We start from the raw sequence: 18364 nt of genomic DNA, 5'->3' as shown, positions 1-18364 counted from the left end.
TCCAACTTCTAATAACCACTGATATCACTCTGCCCTAAGGATTGGCAGACTGGCTTTCAGAGAATCATTTGTATCAAGGAAGGGGTCCTCTCCCTTTACCGTCTCCTAGCCCGCCAGGACCCTGTCCACCTCTTTGGTCTGCTCAAATTCCCTCTCTCCACCACAATCTGGTTGCATTCCGTTTATCTTGGTATATTCTCACCTGGGAAACACAGGTATTGTGTGTACACACACACAATCCTTTTTAGCTTCGGGTAAAAATTACTTTCTCTCATTCCCCAGCACCCAAGTCTTCCCCTAAGTAAAGACAGTGTTATCCCACATACAAACACAGCTTCTCCAGGAAACCTCTCCCCAAGAGAGAGGTTTATTTCACGTACTTATCTATAGCCAATTCCATTTATTTCATGTACTTATCTATAGCCAATTCCATTTATTTCATGTACTTGTCTATAGCCATTTTCTTCTAAGCAGTTAGAACAGTTGATACACCTGCAAGACTTTTAGATTAACTTCTACCTCCTTTGAGGTGAGCAAATCTCTGTTCTGGATGGCGCGAGATATTTTAGAGAATTCTGCACCCCAGTCTCACCAGGAGCAGGAGAGAGGATGTGTAATGTCAGTGGAGAAAAGTCCCTTCTGTGGTTCTGAAGGCAGCTTTAGGTCAGTCTTTATAGGATGCTGAAGTCTATTATGTTCGTAGGATGCCAGTCTACTCTTTACCTAGTTGGCTGCAGGGAATCCCTGGAGTTTTTAAGAAGGGGTTTGGTCAGAGTTGTATCTTAAAAAATTTACAAAGTGATGTTCTGGGGGCGGGGCCGGGGGAATTGCGTAAGAGAGGCAGTTAGGAGTGTGTGGTTGAGTAATTCAGGAGTCAAGTGGCAAAAGAACAGATGAGTTAATAGGAATGGGTAGAGATATACGGAAGAGAAGACAGTCCAAGGATGAGCTAGTGAGAAATTCCAGTAGCTCCCAAGGAGGAAGAAGTGACAGGGAGGAGAAGAAGAGAAACCGATTCTGAGAAACCTCAGAGTAATTCGTGGCAACCTGAGTGCAGCTGCCCCTCACTCACCCACCAGGATTATCTGGACCCAAGGCGAGGATAAAGCATGGGACTAAGGAGAATTATTTAGTTGTTAATTTTTAGTATGGGATAATACAGTGCTAACCATCAGAAGCTCCATGACTCAGGGCCATTGAGAAACTCCCCCTTGAAAACACCAGCAGGCCATATCCACCCTGATACCTGATGTCTGCCCAGAGCACATCCACATCCAGGAAAAAAGTAGCAGCAACAGCCCTTCCAGCGTGATTAAGGCCTTCATCATGCTGGTCCTTGGGTTAAGATTCTCTTGGGCAACAGGCAGTGGAGGGGAGCTGGGAGCCTGAAGAGTCTTTATATGGGAGGGCACACTCAGATGCGTTCAATTCACCCAATTCAGAGAGGAAGAAGGCAACCTTTAACGTATCATCAACTCCAGCGTTATTATCATTTGGGTATAGAAAACTATATAGTTTTTAAAGGTGAACACAAGCAAACATTATGGAGTGCCCATAGAATTGTCTTTTTTGAGACCTTTGAAGTGCTTAAATAGAGGTCATTTGCTGGCCAATTTTTGAGATTCTATTAGTTGATTTAGGGATTCTGCAAAGCTCTGATATGATGATGTCATTTCATCATCCACTGGCAGATCCATTTCCCCCCTGATTTGTGATATAAATATTTATATTAATTGGTTAACTAATGACTTGGGTGCTATCAGGAGCTGCACCAGATCTCATCCAACACTATCAACCTGGGAAGGAGAAGCCAACAGGGACAGGCAGCCCCACCTGCCTGCATTTTACATTTTGCAAAAATCAACCTTGACAAAGTTTCATTCTCTTCAGTGATTTCTTAATGTCCTTCCCAGAGGTCATGCGGTTAACACTTTGATCTCTTTTCCAACCATGGCTTACACATCCCCAAAGAGACACTGTGGTATACTGGGTACTTACTATATGGACAGGTGCTCCTGAGTGAGAAATGTGTGCCTCCTGGATAGTCTGTTTAATCTGAAGGGTTTAAAAATATCCACAATCAATAAAAAGCTTAGACTTTCATCAAGTTGATGCCATGAAAATATAAATTTCGCCCGTAGAGTTGCTTTTCCCATACTAGGTTTGGATGAACTCAAGAATCTGTTAGCACTGTGCAATAATACAATCAAAGATGAAGAACGGATATGGCAAAATTTCCTAGAAAGTCTGTTAAGTACTTAACGACTTATCTGGAAAATAATTTAAAATGTTATTTAAATGCAAACAGGGTTAGGGATGTAACTCAGTGGTAGAGTGCTTGCCTAGCTGTGTGAAGTCCTGAGTTCTATCCCCAGTAACATGACACACAGCACAAATTGCAAATAAAAAGATGATGTTCTGCAAAAGAAAGGAAAATTCCTATGAAACCTTAGAATAAAACTCTATTTCAAGCATGCATTTTCCAACTACAACTCTATCTATGATGTTGTTCATTTTCTCCCATTTCAGAGATAGTTTGAGAAGCATCAGATAGGTAGATCTGAAAATGCCACTAATTTTAGAAACTGAAAAGTTACATCGGGTGCAGCAAACCCACAAACCAGATTTTAAGTGTATTGAGCCAGAGGTCAGGGCAGAGTCCTATTAACCAGGCAACTTGAAGAAAATCCCCACGAAATTCAAAAAATACAGAAGTGTTAAAAGTGTAAAATTAGAGTTCTACCACATTTCTAAGTGATAGCTATTGTGGTATTTTTTCCTGAACTTTTCCAGTGCACGTGTGTGTATGAGGTGTACACTGTTTACACACACATAGGCACGGTAGGTGTATCAGTTGACTTTATTACTTTTAATTGCTGAACATTAGTGCATTGTATGGATATACCACTCATATCAAATGATGAATTTTTGAGTTAAGTTTACTTTGCCAATATTACCAAGTGCTGTAATAGTTTAAAATAAATGATTGCAATCTCATTTAGTATTTCTAGAGGATAAAATATTAGATGAGGAATTGTGGTAAAGCATAAATATATTTAAAAAATAGTTATTGCTAAATTTCCCCCTGGAGATGTGTCAGTTTACTTTCTTATAGTAGTAAATAATATTGCTTATTTCCTAAGGAAACTGTCATCACTAACAAATCTCTTAAATTTTGACCCCCAGATGAATATAAGATGAATATAAGTGATGCCTTTATGTTTAATTTTATAATTATTAGTGGAAGAGAGAATATACTAATTTATTTGTCTTACATGAATTACATATATTTATGCAAATGACTGCTCATTTTTTCAGTAGGGTTATTTGTTTAAGCATTTGTAAGAGCAGTTTCATAAAAGTGTTATCCCTTTATTATTCATTTCAAGTTTTTCTCATTTAGTTGTTTGCCTATTGTTTTTGCTTAATTGTTCACTTAGTAGATCACTTTCTTTTTCCTTTAAGGTTCTGATTTTCTTGTCATTGAAAAAGGTCTCATCCAAATTATTTCTTAAAATAATAGCTAGTTTTTACAGAACTTTTTTTGTTACATTACAAAATTTCTTTTGAGATAATTGTAGGTTCATATTCAGTGAAAAAAAAAATAATAATACAGAGACTCTGGAAAGCAGTAGGAGATTCCTTAGAAATCTTGGAATGGAACCACCATTTGACCTAGCTATCCCACTCTTTGGCCTATACCCAAAGGACTTAAAATCAGCATACTACAGTGACCCAGCCACATCAATATTTAAGCAGCTCAATTCACAATAGCTAAACTATGGAACCAACCTAGATGCCCTTCAACAGATGGATGGATATAGAAAAAGTGGTATATATACACAATGAAATATTATTCAGCCATAAAGAAGAATAAAATTATGGCATTTGCAGGTAAATGAATGGAGTTGGAGAATATCATTCTAAGTGAGATAAGTCAATCCCAGAAAACCAAAGTTCGAATGATTTCTCTGATAAGTGGTTGATGATACATAATGGGGGGGAGATAAGGGAAGAATGGAAGAAGGATGGATTGTGTAGATGGAAATGAGAGGTGGGGGAAGGAAAGATAATAGAATGATACAACATCATTACCCTATGTACATGTATGATTACGCAAATAGTATGACTCTATTTTGTGTACAACCAGAGAAGTGATAGTTGTACACCATTTGTGTACAATGAATCAAAATAGAAAAAAAATTAAAAAGTAAAAAAAAAATAATACAGAGAAACTGAAGGTGATTTTTGCTCAATTTCTCCCAAGTAACATCTTGCAAAATGGTATCATGATATTACAATCAAGATATTGACATTGCTATGATCAATCATCTCCCTCATCACACAAGCCTAATATTGGCCTTTCAGAGCGATGTCCACTTCCCCCCTGGCCTCACCTCCTTTTTTAGCCCCTGATGGCCACTCATCCGCTCTTGGTGTCCACCTTGTCCTTGCATGAAGGGTGTACAAATGGATCCTGCAGTGTGTTACCTCTTGGGATCGACTTTCACACTCAGCACGCTTCTGTGGTGATTCTTGCCGGGTGTTCCAATGAATCAACAGTTCCCTCCTCTTATTGATGAGTAATAAATAGTCCATGGTGTAAATTACTGTGATTGATTTAACCACTCACTCATGGAAGGATGTCTCCATTGTTTGTAGTCTTTTGCGATCATGAATAAGATTGTTACAAATATTCATGTACATGTTTCCATGTGAAAATAAATTTTTATTTCTCTGAAATATGCCCCTGACCGATTACATGCTCAATGGATGTACTGAAGAGTTAGCGAGTTAGTGAATCAAGATACAAAACATTATTTTAATATTTTCATTCATTTACTAAAAAACTGTGCACGAGAATTTGCTGTTTCATCAAAGGAGTCACTAATATGTCAGATTTTTCTTCAGATACACACACCGTGTCCTAAACTCCAAAGTCTCTCCACTGTGTGCTGAGGAGCCCAGAGGGACTACAGAGATCTTGCAGGGGTACCTCGGGTATGTTACTATTTCTATTAATATAGAAATATTGAAACAGTGATACTCGGCAACTGTCAGGTGTCCTGCGAATGGCGAGCTATAAAGAAGTAGCCTACTGTGCGGGTGCTGATGGCACGTCACACCTCTGTGCAGCTGGGGAGCCAGGGGTTGCTGTGACGTGAAGCAAAATTAACCACTATGGCAAAATCAACATGAAGTAAGAAATGAAGAGGGCACAGTCCAATGTTACGGGGCTCAACTTAAGAACAGACCGATCACCACTGAGAAGTCCAAATTTGAGGGTCTGTATTAAGCTGGCCTGCTGACTGTCTCACTCAATGCCCCCCAAAAAATGGGTACTGGGAGAACAGCCCCGACCACAGGGTTGTGGGGTTTTTATACCAAAAATCACATCGATCATAAGTGTCTGTTGCTATGATTCAAAATTACAGACTAACATCATGAGATCATCAGCAGAGGGGGAAGTGGGTATAAACGACCCTTACCTGGGTACAAACTAAAGAATGGTCACTAATAGCCACACAATCATTGCTGACATCACCATTCACACGGTGCATTGTTTAGGAGAAATAGGAATCAAAAGAGGACAATTTTTCATCACATAAGAATTGTCATTTTGTATTGCTAAACATGTCACGCTAAGTAACTGATGATGGGTACAGAGGTGGGGTGTTCCCATGGAAGAAGCTAAGTAATTGTTGGTGGTTACAGAGGTGGGGTGTTCCCATGGGAGAAGCTCATTTCCTACATAACATGGAGTTTCAGAGCAAAATGGAGTGTGTTTAGTCATTGCCCATATAGCCTGGCCTAGCATTTCCATGGAGCCAAACCTGTCAGCCCATCACATCCAATCTGGTCCCAAGATTTGAGAAACTACTGAACAGGCATGAACATTCCATTAGCAACTGTGATTATTTAAAGAATAATGTAAAAATATTATACTTTCTTTCAATGTATGCATTTTAATGTTGAATCAAATGGCTACTAAGTTATCATAGCACAAATACTTATTATTTTGATTTTGATATAACTACTTTGATGCAACTCATAAGTGAAGCAATAACAATTCTTTTAATTAAGGGATGCTTTAAGAATAACTTACCATACCATTAGGAGCACTATGGAATATTTGAAATTCTCTGCTATAACTAATTTCCTATTCTGTAAATTCTCTAAAGGAAACTGTGTTTTTTGTAAAAAAAAAAAAAAAAAAAAAAAATCTGAGAAAATAGAAATGGAACTCTCTCTAAACCCAAGGCAGGAAGGAGAGGATGCAGATGCTAGAGAAGAATTACTAACTTTAAGCCTCTGAAAGGGAGGCTGGCCGGGCTCTGGTGGAGAGATTATTGAGAGTAAAACTGAGGTGTCCTCTTTCCTTTACCAGGGAGACAGCCCTGTGGGTGAGGCCATTAGGCACCTTAGCCAGAGCAAGAGAATGCTTCTCTTTTTTCTTTTTCTTTTCCCCCCTGTTTTAATACAAATATTAACAGGACACAGCTGATATGTTTTACTGTTCCTAGTCACTTAGCCGACAGTTAGTATAGCAGTTAGGTGTTTGGGGGTCCATTGGATAGGAGCAAATGACAGATGGTTAATAGTGAATTTCTGATCCTGCACTGGTCTCACCTCAGTGTGTGTTTAATCTGCTGATATTAATTACTTTATTAACTGGGTACAAGGGAGTCTATTCTGATTACACTCAACTCCAGAAGCAATATATAGAATCTGACTAAATAAAATTTGAAAACATATAATTAAACAAACCCTGATGGCTAAATGGAAAGATAAATGACTGGGAATAATATATTTGCTTCTTATCACAGATAAAAGGAAATGAAAACACATCTTCTCAAAATTATGAGATTTTGAAACTTCACTACAAAGATACAACATCACTTATGATTCATTCTTGCCAAAAAAGGTTTGAGTCTACCCATGAAGATGTATTCAGAAAGATTCTGAGTGTGAATCTTTGCTCAAGACAATGTGACAAGACTCTTCTAAAAAGACATTTTCCTCCAAAACAAGATAGTAGATACAAGTCAGTAAGACAAAAAGATAGTTAAATACAAATGAGCAAAATGTGTGAACAGATGCTCTTCAAAAAAAGATACGAACGCAGATGGCAAAGAAGCACATGAAAAATTGTTCAAGACCATTAGTCATTAGAAGACTTTAAACCACACTGAGGGGCCACCACCACCTCCTAGAATGGGAGAAGTTAAAGTGCCCACAGGGGCTGGTGAGGCTGTGGAGCAGCTAGAAGTTGAAGTCTCTGGTGAGATTCTACAGCGAGCCACAGCCAATCACTCTATCCACGCCTCCACTCACACCCTAACAGTATGTCTAACCAAATATCACACATCCACATCATTTTAAGATGTAAATCACCCTTTTCTTACCACTTTGTTAAGAACATGACATTCATAGTCATTTTGTAGGTTGGCAGACACAGGATGCTAAGATGGGATGCCTGAAAGTTGAAGCCCTTGACCAATGCACAGCCATAGGACAGGTCGCTACGCACAAGGATCTGACCTCCATTTGGACTGTTCTTTAGCATTGTCCATCCTGGAAACAGTATTTCTGAAATGTTGTTTTAATTCATTTTTTAATCCTAATGCCTGTAAAATTTAAAAGTTATAATTATTAAGTTAAAATATGTTTGTGTGGAACATAAACATTTGGTAAATTGTTAAATAGAGAAAAAAATGCTAATTATGGTGGACAAGTGGTGTGAACAGCAGGGGATCGATGAGCAGCAAAGACTACCTTACAAACCACCCTAAGATTTCATCTCACCACAATTAGAATGGCGATTATCAAGAACACAAGCAATAATAAATGTTGGTGTGGATGTGGGGAAAAAGGTACACTCATACATTGCTGGTGGAGTTGTAAATTGGTGCAGCCACTCTGGAAAGCAGAATGGAGGTGCCTCAGAAAACTTGGAACGGACCCACCATTTGACCCAGCTATCCCACTCCTCAGTTTATACCCAAAGGACTTAAAATCAGCATACTACAGTGACACAGCCACATCAATGTTCATAGCAGCTCAATTTACAATAGCTAGATTGTGGAACCAACCTAGATGCCCTTCAACATATGAATGGATAAAGGAACTGTGGTGTACATACACAATGGAATATTATTCAGCCATAAAGAAGAATAAAATTATGGCATTCACAGGTAAATGGATGGAGTTGGAGATATCATGCTAAGTGAAATAAGCCAATCCCAAAAAACCAAAGGTCGAATGATTTCTCTGATAAATGATATGGAACAGTGGGGGAGGAAGGATGGATTGTGTAGAGGAAAATGAGGGATGGGGATGGATGGGGGAAGAAAAGATAATAGAATGAATGAACCTCATTACCCTAATTACATTTCTTTTCTCTTCTCCCTTCTCTTTACTTTATCTCTTCAAAGATTTTAAAAAATGTTTTATCAGTGCATTAAACTTCTACATAATATTGGGATTCCTTTCAACATAATCATACATGCATGGAATATAATTTGCTCCACTTCAGTCCCCCATCATCTCTCTTATTTTATTATTATTTTAAAATTTTCCCATCATCTTTTATTGAGCACCAGGTCTGCAAAGCTCTGGAGATATGAAAATATATGGAATAGTCCCTGGCCTTGAAGAACTCCTTTAAAATGTTTAGAACAGACTGTACATGTAATGATAAAGCTCTGTTAATACCAAGGATAGTTGAATGCATTTTCTAGTCTTCTACTTTATGTAAGCTTCTGTTTTCCATGTTGTATTAACACAACATAGAGTTGCTTAACTCTAGTTGCTGGTGACTTGGAGGGAAAAAAAAAGCAGGATGCATTTGAACTCAATATTTATGCTGCTCTTCATAGTGAGTGTTTGAATTTCTCATTGTAAGATGACAGCTTCTGTTTTGAAGAAAGGAATCTAAGTGTGGATGAGGTACATTCAGGCCTTGCTACCCCAAATGTAGTCTGCACATTCTCACTGGTATTACTGAGAGTTTTTAGAAATGCAGAATTTTAGACCCACCCCAACTTTCTGAATTAGAACCTGCACTGTGGAAGGATCCTCAGGTGGCGTGTATGCTCCTCAAAGTTTGATTAGCAAGAGCTGCTAAAGGGTATCAGTACAGCGTGCTCTCTGAAGGCAAAACCCTGCAGTCCAGTGATTCTCAAAGTGTGGCCCCTGGGCCAGTAGTATCAGCATCATTTGGGAGCTTGTTAGAAATGTAAATTCTCAAGTCCTGCCCCAATCAGGCAACTGACTGGAGCGCAGCCCTCTGTAAGTTTAATAAACCCCACAGGTGATTTTGATATCTACTAAGTTTGAGAGCCACTGTGTGGGAGTTGCTTGGTGGAGTAGGCGAAATCAGTCTTTCACATCCCTTATTGCAGGTGCACAGGACAGTTAAAATCTTTCACAATTATTTCTTCAGTGTTCAGTTATGGAGATAGACATTTTAGGATGATGGGAGTTTTAATAAAGTGTACATTAGTGCATAAAAATAACACTGCATTTGATGGTACAGACTCGAAAGCAGGTGTAGAGACTTCTATTGATCTTTGAATCACCTCCTGAAGACTTGCCTCCTCTACTTCAGTCATTATCATAAGTTGCATGTATTTCAGGGGTTTTTCTTAGGCTTGTCTGTGGAAACACTCAAATAGTACATTTTGCTTCCAGTTTGCTCTCATTCTTTGATAATTAAATAAAAAATATTAAAGTTCAGGAAATGAACAGATAGTATATTTATGGCATGTGTGTACTGTCTGAAGTGATTGTCAATGACTCACTCCTGAGCATGGCTTCAGCTGTTTTGGAATTTAAGGCTGCTCACTGCTCTCTGCTCGCAATTTCCTGTTTTGTCAGTGGGATCTGGATTCAAGTCTGCAATGATGAAGACTTTTCTGGGATTAGGGGATCTCTTTCTCCTCCTTTCCTTGATGTGGATTTGTGCCGGGGACTTGTCAGGTATCACGTGTGACCTGGGGACCTGGAATTTGTTAATAAGCTTTGAAAGACGGGGCCTACAGATTCTTTACTGTTTTGGTCTGAATGAGTCTTAGTTTGAAGGCCGTATGGAAGGAATCTTTTAGATGCATGGTCTTGGGATGTCATGTTTGTGCTCTTGAGACCAAAGGATGTATCAGAACTTGGGAACTTCTGTCTTTGTCCAGCTGCCTTTCTATTTTGACCCTTTTTAACCGTATCATGTTCTCGGGGCTAGAAAGCAGCGGAGTCTTTTATGGCTGAGCTAGGACTCGGGCGTCTGTGGGGTGTGACATTCAGGAAGGGAGCCTTTCACAGCCTCTGCCTTCCTCATCCTTCATAGACCTGTCATGGTTGAGGGCTCCTTCTGAGTAGGTCGACCAACCTACCTGTTTCTCAGTACTGCCCCGTTTAGCCCCTGCGTCTTGGGTAAACTTGCATGGCTGGTCAACCTAGGTATGGACTTGGGGTTCTGACATTTCTGATGTTGACATTTCAAAACAGCAACAAAAGGTTATATGCTCTTGTCAAGTTACTTTCAATAATATGGTCCAGGCTTGCTGTGTGGGTAGTTGTAAGGATCCTACCTATTGGTGGGAACGTGGGTGTTTTCTTTTGCAAAGCTAGGAAGGACTTGTGGGACCACAGGGTGGACAGATCTGAAAACTGACCCACTGGTTCAGTTTGCTCATGTGACCGTTCCGGTGTAGTGTCCTTCTAGAATAAAAACTCTTCTTTCCTTTCATTTTCATTAGCTTTTTATTTTTAGAGAATTGTATGGAGAAAGATCCATACGCTATTACTCCGTTTCATTCATTGATGACACCTTGAAGAACTCTAATACTATATAACTTTGGGGTATCATTATGGTCAGAGCACTTCTATCACAATAAAGGTACCTTTCAGAGTCACTGCCACTGTCCTCTTGAAACAGTCATGCCAGACCTCTGCACTAATTCAAGTCCTTAATTTTTACCCACCACAGATCTGTTCTCCACTCTATGATTTTTGTCATTTCAAAAGTGTTTTATAAATGTGTCATATAGCATGTGACCTTTTGGGATTAGCTTTGTTCTTATTTATTCATTTAGAGGGGGTGGCATTTTCCACTTAATTCCCTGGAGATTTAGCCATTTATGTAGCATGTGTTAATAGTTCATTTGTTTTTATTGCTAACTATTATTCCATGACCTGGGTGTAGCACAGTTTATTTAACTATTTTCCCATTAAAAACATCTAGGCTATTTCTAGTTTTTTTGATCATGTTGAATAAAGCTTTCATAAACATTTGCAGACAGTATGTGTGAATGTAAATTTTTGTTTTCCTGGGATAAACTGCTTGTTAATTTATTTCCTGGGTTGTATGGTAGTTGTATGTTTAGTTTTTAAAGTAAATTGTGAAACTGTTTCTCAGTGTGGTTGATTCATTCTACATTGCCATCAGCAATAGATGAGTAGCAATGTTTCTCGACATCCATACCAGCATTTGAAACTGTTACTATTTTTTATTTTAGTAATGCTGATAGGTGTGTAGTGAAAGTTCATTGTGTTTTTTTAAAAAATTGGATTTCCATAATAGCTAATGATGTTGAATATCTTTTCACTTGTTTATTTGCAATTTCTATATCCTCTTCAGGGCAAGGATGGCAGATTTACACAGTTTACATTTGACTTGAGAGTTTTCAGTATATCCTGAGGCCTCTGGCCCCTTCTAGTATCCCAAGTGCAAGTGAGAGTTTTGTTTTTTTTTTTTTTTTCTTTTTCCTTAGGGAGGTCTAGATAATTAGCCAACCTCACTCTTTTGCCCTCATACCCTACCCTGTCTCATAATTCCTAGGTTGTCCTAATTCTCTGCTCTTTGCACCCAGTTCAATTAACAGATTATATCATAAAAATTCCCTTTCTTGGATAAAATTATATATGTGGTACAGATATTTGGAGTTACAAGGTGAGGAATAGTACTAATGTCACTCGATTTTCATCTAAGTCTAATTGGGAGGCTTTAGTTTTTCTGGATAAATCTTTGTTGCTGCATCAACCCTCAGCGCTTACTCGTACATATCATGATGCTGTGCTTATAGGAACGGAGCCTCCACTGAACAGGGGCCTTAGAACCTGCTCTGTGCTTGTCGCTGGCTCTTTGCGGTACCAAATCCGCGGATATTTGTCACCGCCTGCAGCAACAATTTGCACGGGTCTTATGGGTGGTGGACTGGAAACTGAGCTACTTCTATCTTTCTTTAGTGCACTGCTTCCTTGCTTGTTTGTTTATAGAGGATAGAGGAAATGAGGCTTACTTGCTTTGAGAGGAGAGAGAGAGAGAGAGAGACTTTGAGAGAAGGACAGGCTTTACTTAGAGCTTAGAGGAAGAGAGACTTGCTACGCCTTGCTTAAGGTCTGCTGCTTCTTACTGGTGCGTCCTGCATCCTGTGAACTAAGGGTGCGTCTACCTAAGGTGCTTTAGCGTCTCAGTTCTCCGCTCTGCGATCTGCCTTCCGCTGCTTTCTGCTAGCTGCTGTTTCTATCTGCTAGCTGCTGCTGCTGCTTCTTCTTCCTTTCTGCTAATGGCTTCTCTGCGCTTCTTTCTGCTAGCTGCTGCCTTTTCTTTCTACTAGCTGCTGTGCCACTTCTTTCTACTAGCTGTTGCTGCTTTTCCCTACTAGCTGCTGCGCCTGCTGTCTTGTCTTTCTTCTTGCCCTATTCCTGCTAGCTGCTGTGTTGCGCTGTCTCGCTCCGCCTATGCTTATATCACCTCCAAGAGGGAGAGCAGGGCCACGCCTCTTATGCAAAGATTAGCAAGACGCTAGATGTCCAAGCAGGCACAATTAGGAGTGCTTGAGAACACATGCGCATACATTGTGTGCGTGGACGATAAATCACCTGAGTGTGCTTATGTCAATTAACCTCCTCACTGCCGATGTGATCAGGCGCCATTCTGGCACCGTCAACATGGCACAGCCCCCAGCATGTGCTTAGCACAAATGCTACAATAGAGATGCATTCTTATGATTCCAGCTCTATAAAAAAACAAAAATCACTTCCAAGAGTGGAATGAAAAGATGTTATTTTATATTAATCACTTTTTACATATCATCACTGAAAGGCCTCTTTGAAGGATGGATGTATATGGGAGTGTTTAGGAGGATGAAGCAATAATATGGAGACCACTTTTGCAGGCTTGCCCATGTCTAAAACACCTTTTATTTGAGTGAGGGAGGATCCCTTCATTTCTCTTACCTGCCTGTGCTCCCGCTTCCTGAGCTGGTCTGGGTAGTAGCTTCCTAACAGAGGACTTCTCTTTTCTGCCTCTCAGCCATTTTTGTGCGATGCTCCAGCAACTGGTTCTTCGCCAGAATCAAACCCACTGTATTTTACAACGTGCACATGAACCACGATGAGGCATTTCTGGGAAACAACTGCCCTGTAACCTACTTCGTGCCAAATTATTACTACGAGTTTCTCTACCATCCTCAAGCCTGTGGCATCAAAGCTGAAGTAAGAGGAAGGGGTTTCTTCAACCCGTCCACAAACCAGAAGTCGCTAAGTTCTTATTTGTAATATGATTCGATGGATTTCTTTTTAATTTTTATTTTATTCTAGTTAGTTGTACGTGATGGTAGAATGTAGTCACACACTTTGATGGATTGATTTCTTTAAGACTCACGTTTACGACAAAAGTTAAGAAGGAGATGCTAACTACTAGTTTTTTTGTTCTTGTTGGGCAGTAACTGAAAATTCATACGGTTCAATTTATGATAGGAGAGGTTAGGAATTGACAGTCTTGAGAGTACGAAAGTGATTTCTTTGTGTTACAAGGATTATTAAGCAGTTTTCCAAAATAGTTATTCTTTATAATTCAGGAAATTTGGCCAACCATTACCTGAAGAAGGGAGTAACACTAGGTAAGCATGAGACAGCTTTTCCAGGTAAATGTGTGACACTAAGCCAGATATTCTGGCATGCCTCACTAGGCACATTGATAGGTCACTTAGGCCAATTATGTATACCACTCCTAAAATTATAATTGGGATTTCTAACTTGATTTAAAAAAATTGAAAAGTCAGTGAAACTTTGTTGTAATATATTTTTTTTTGTTCAATATTCCAAATAAAATACCAAGAGAAGTAATAGAACTTTGTCAGTTCTACATGAATGTTACAGATTCAGTTTCACAGAAAGAAAAATTCAAGAGGAGTTGAGCATGCATTTTTTTTTTTTCCCTCCTGGTGCTGAGGATTGAACCTAGGGCCTTACCAGGTGCGAGGCAAAGGTTCTACCCCTGAGCAGCGGCCCTAATTCCAGGGTGTTTATTAAGTGCTCTTAGGAGAAAGAAGGTTGGGTAAAATGGAGAAGCTGAACTATTGATGCAGACTCAAAGACAGCTTTGGCTGACCCTGCAGAGCCTCTGATTCCTGCCAGATAAGTGATTGGAAATATGAATTTTATCAGGGTTTTCCCTTACCACCATGACTTCTCCTCCCACCCCACCCAGAAATGAGGAAACACTTTAAACAAAATTCCCTTCATGTTGAGTAGTGGTAGCTCTAATATTCCACATGGGATACAACTATCTGAAAGGCCATGTTCTCTGCCTCTCTGTTGATAAGCAATACTTTAGCTACAGCTGTGTTTCTCAAAAGGAGGTTCAAACACTTTCTTGAATCACAAAGATCTACCCTGTTTCATCTCACAAGTATTGGTTGCCTTTTATGTACAAGCATTGTGCCTGATTTTAACTCATCTGGCACCTGAGGAAAATGGTCCTGTTTCCCATGAACAGATGCTGTTTGTTTAAGGAGAGTGTGACCATTTTTAGAGTGCTCAAAATATCTGTAAATTTCCATTTGAATGCTTTGATGTTTCCTGAGATCATTGAGATAAGCATTCAAACCTCTATTTGTCCTTTCAGATTCTCCAACAAGTTATTCTGCTTAAAACTAAACTCAAGTATGTCTCAAGAAACTCTGCTGTCCGATCTGAAATACCTTTGATGTGTGTTTTCCGCAAGTGAGTACTTTGTGCCAGACACCTGTCCCAGCCCCCAGCTTCATCTTTACCTTCTGGACAAGATGCCCAAACCCAAAAGGTTAAATGGCGAAACTAGAAGTGAAGGTGTTGGGCAGACAGCACTAGATCCTATGGGGAACACAAATCCCTTGATCACTGGTCCAGCATTCTTCGAAAATTATTATAGTTGTCCTCTAAAATATAAGAACATTAGGAATATTGAAATATAGAATGATAATGATTTGTTTTTGATGCAAGTGTCAGGGTCACCAAAAACATGGTAGATGGCACCCAAATCAGGTAATTTTTAACTTTAAACTTGAGCCCACTTTCCAGATTCCTAAAGGTGAGGGGCAAAATGAAAGGCCTACATCATACTACAACATGTCAAAGATTCAAGATCAGGATGCATCATGGGGCTGAGGCTGTGGGGAGAGATAGAAAATACATTAGATTAGGACCCATGGGTACAGATTTGACTCTTTCCGTGCCTTATTGATTTTTTTTTTTTTTGAGAAAGTATGATACTCTAGATTAATAACAACTTTGATCAAATCTTAACAAAACTGATATACTTGGGAAGAACTTTCTTTGAGCAATTTTTCCATTAAATTTTTATGTTTTAAATCTTAAACTGAAATTCCTGTCCCCTTCAAGCAAACCTACATGTGTTCTTCCCACAGATAGTAATAGTTACACCAGCAGCTAATGTTTTTAAATCACTATATGCAGATACTGTTCTGAGCACTTTGTTTGTATGAGAGTGTTATTCATGGGAACTCAATGAGGTAGATACTACTATGCCAATTTTCAGGTGAGGAGATTGAGGCACAGAGAAATTGAGTATCTTGCCTCAAATCATTTTTTGGTCAATGGTGGAACCAGAAAGTAAGCCCAGATATTGGGTTTCTAAACACATGCCTGTAATATTCTGGAAAAATAAGCAGAAATCAATACATATAGGAATAACAGGAATCTGGCCCTGAGTTCAGCCTTGTAAACATTAGGTTTTGAACTTACGATGTTTCTCGATTTTCTTTTCTCATTTTAGTCATTATCCTCTTCCCATTAAATTGGGAAGGAACAGGGAAAAACCTGGCAATATTACTGAGCGGGAAACAGAAGCGAGAATAAACATTACAGATGAAGACACAGGAGCTGCTTCTACAACACTGTCATGGTAGGCACACTTAGAAGGGGCATATCATGACCTTGTCTAGGCATGTCAAAGAAATGTCACATATTTGCACTAATGTGCATTGCGCTTAAAGAGTTTCCAAATCGGGAATGGCAAATTCATACATTCCTGTTTGCAGAGGTATTATTGATCCGGGTCTTCTTGCTATTCTGTGGCTAACTGGTAGAGATCCCTTATAAATAAGAGGTTTCTCACTTAGGCATCATATGAAATTCCACAATGGATGTAAAGACAGAATTCCTATCAACTCCAATATCAACAAAATTCTGAATTTTAAAGAGCAAGTATTAATAGTGAGCCTTCAGAGTAGCTTAAATATGTTGGTAATCCCTGGGGAAGTAAACGCAGAAGTGTCATAAATCTTGATTGCAGCTTCTTCCAGGAGGACTACATATGTATAACGCAGTATGGTTCTTTATTCTTGAGTCCCATATGAAGGGATATTACCAAAAATTCACATATGTTGATTGGTTATTAATAAAAGGATGGGGCTATGTGATAAAGAGAGTGCCCAAGGTCATCTAAAGCATTTGGGATGCCCTCATGGCTTCAAGAAGGAAAAGTATCCTTATTCACTTAGGCAGGCATGTACTTGCCTCATGATAGACTTGAGGTTGTGGTCTCTCTGATGGAGCCCCGACTTTCTCAAGTGCTTTTCTCCCCTTGTCTCCACCCGCACTCTCTCTCCCGTCTCCATGTGCTTCCCCTGCTTCATTTAGAAGTAGCTAAGCAATGTTTGTATCTGGACCTTTTTTTTTTTTTTTTTTTTAAACCATCTTTCTTCCTTTTCAGTAATAATCCTAATGCTACAGACCCTTGTTTGCCAAATGATTGTACCTTTGTCATAAGAGGAGAAACTGGACTGTTCACCCCTCCGTTGAGAGCAACTTGAAATGACTGCTTAACACTGGGAATTTCGGAAGTGAGAAGTCGAAATGGGATCGAGTGATGTCTCAGCTCTGATCCATTTTTTAAGAAGAAATTTGCAATTTAAAATTAAACGGCAGGTTTCCTTCTTATATTCCCTTTTTTAAAAAAAGGAACTGCCCTTTTAACTATATGGAGTTTTACTTATGAATAAAGTTTGTTCTACCACATGCTGTTCCTCATTGTCGAAGGGCTGACTTGCATGTGACGTTAAAGCTTCTACACTCGTTTTAAGGTTTCTAACATAAAATTGCTCCCTCTTCTTGGTTGCTGACTCATGCCCTGGGCTAAGGCTAGGCTGTGGGACCTAACGATGCCTATTCCTTCTTCCGTTCTGCCAGCATGCCCTTACAGAGCTCACGCTTCAGTAGGAGGAGACACTGTAAACAAAAGACAGCCTGTCACCATCCTAGGGAAGGCAGGGCAGAGAAGAGGGATTGGGGACATGGGGTAAGGCTGTGGTTCAAGACATAGCATCCGGGTGATGGGCAGGGGGAAGGAGCTGAAGGAAGTGAGGGAAGGAGGCCTGCAGATCCTAGAAGGAAGGCCATTCAAGACTATGGAGGACATTGTGCTAAGTGGAATAAGCCTGGCACAGAAAGACAAATACTTCACGCCCTCACTTACCTGTGGACTCTACAGGTGTCCAGCTGCTAAAAATAGAGGCTAGGATAGTGGTTACCAGGGCGGGGAAAAGGGAGACGCTGATTTCCGGGAACGAGTTCAGTTAGGCCATAGGGATAAGGCTTCAGTGGTCCATCACATAGAATGGTGACAATAATAAATAATGTATTTTCCTTTTCAAAATGGCTAAGAAGTTTTAATGTTTATTTAGTTCATTATGCCTATATATAATATTGAGACTCATTTTTACATAAACATACAAGCATGGAATAAATTTGCTTCAGTTGAGTTCCTAGTATGTCCCTTTCTCTTACTCTGTTCCCTTTCTTCTACTGATCTTTCTTCTATTTATAGTTTTTTTAAATTAGTACATTGTAGATGTACAGGAAGTTGAAATTCACTGTGGTAGATCCATATATGTGCATAGGATGCTTTGATCAGTTTCATTTCACTGTCTCCCCCCCTTTTCCTGTCCCCACTCCCTCCTCAGTCCCTTCCTCTACTACACCAATCTCTCTCCTGTTTTCATGGGATTCCCTCCATCCACAACCTGCCTTTCCCCCTGCCACCTTTATCTTGGTCTAGCTTCTGCATGTGAGAGAAAACATT

The 18364-nt window shown here is 39.5% G+C and overlaps 1 protein-coding gene across 1 annotated transcript in view; it reads left to right on the top strand.

The window, feature by feature from the left end:
* OOSP1 (oocyte secreted protein 1) overlaps nucleotides 1-17301 on the top strand; it is a 56783-nt gene extending 39482 nt beyond the window's left edge. Inside the window, exons 2-5 of the mRNA XM_079102606.1 lie at nucleotides 13313-13494; nucleotides 14909-15006; nucleotides 16058-16186; nucleotides 16997-17301. Of these exons, the coding sequence (XP_078958732.1) occupies nucleotides 13313-13494; nucleotides 14909-15006; nucleotides 16058-16186; nucleotides 16997-17096 (509 nt within the window). The 3' untranslated portion in view covers nucleotides 17097-17301. The remainder of the gene's footprint in view (nucleotides 1-13312; nucleotides 13495-14908; nucleotides 15007-16057; nucleotides 16187-16996) is intronic.
* The last annotated feature ends 1063 nt before the right edge of the window (nucleotides 17302-18364 follow it).

This window comes from Sciurus vulgaris, assembly GCF_902686455.1.
Source record: "Sciurus vulgaris genome assembly, chromosome: 11".
NCBI classification, from domain to species: Eukaryota; Metazoa; Chordata; class Mammalia; order Rodentia; family Sciuridae; genus Sciurus; species Sciurus vulgaris.
The sequence above is the reverse complement of the archived record's forward strand: the minus strand, read 5'-3'. Positions and strand labels throughout refer to the sequence as shown.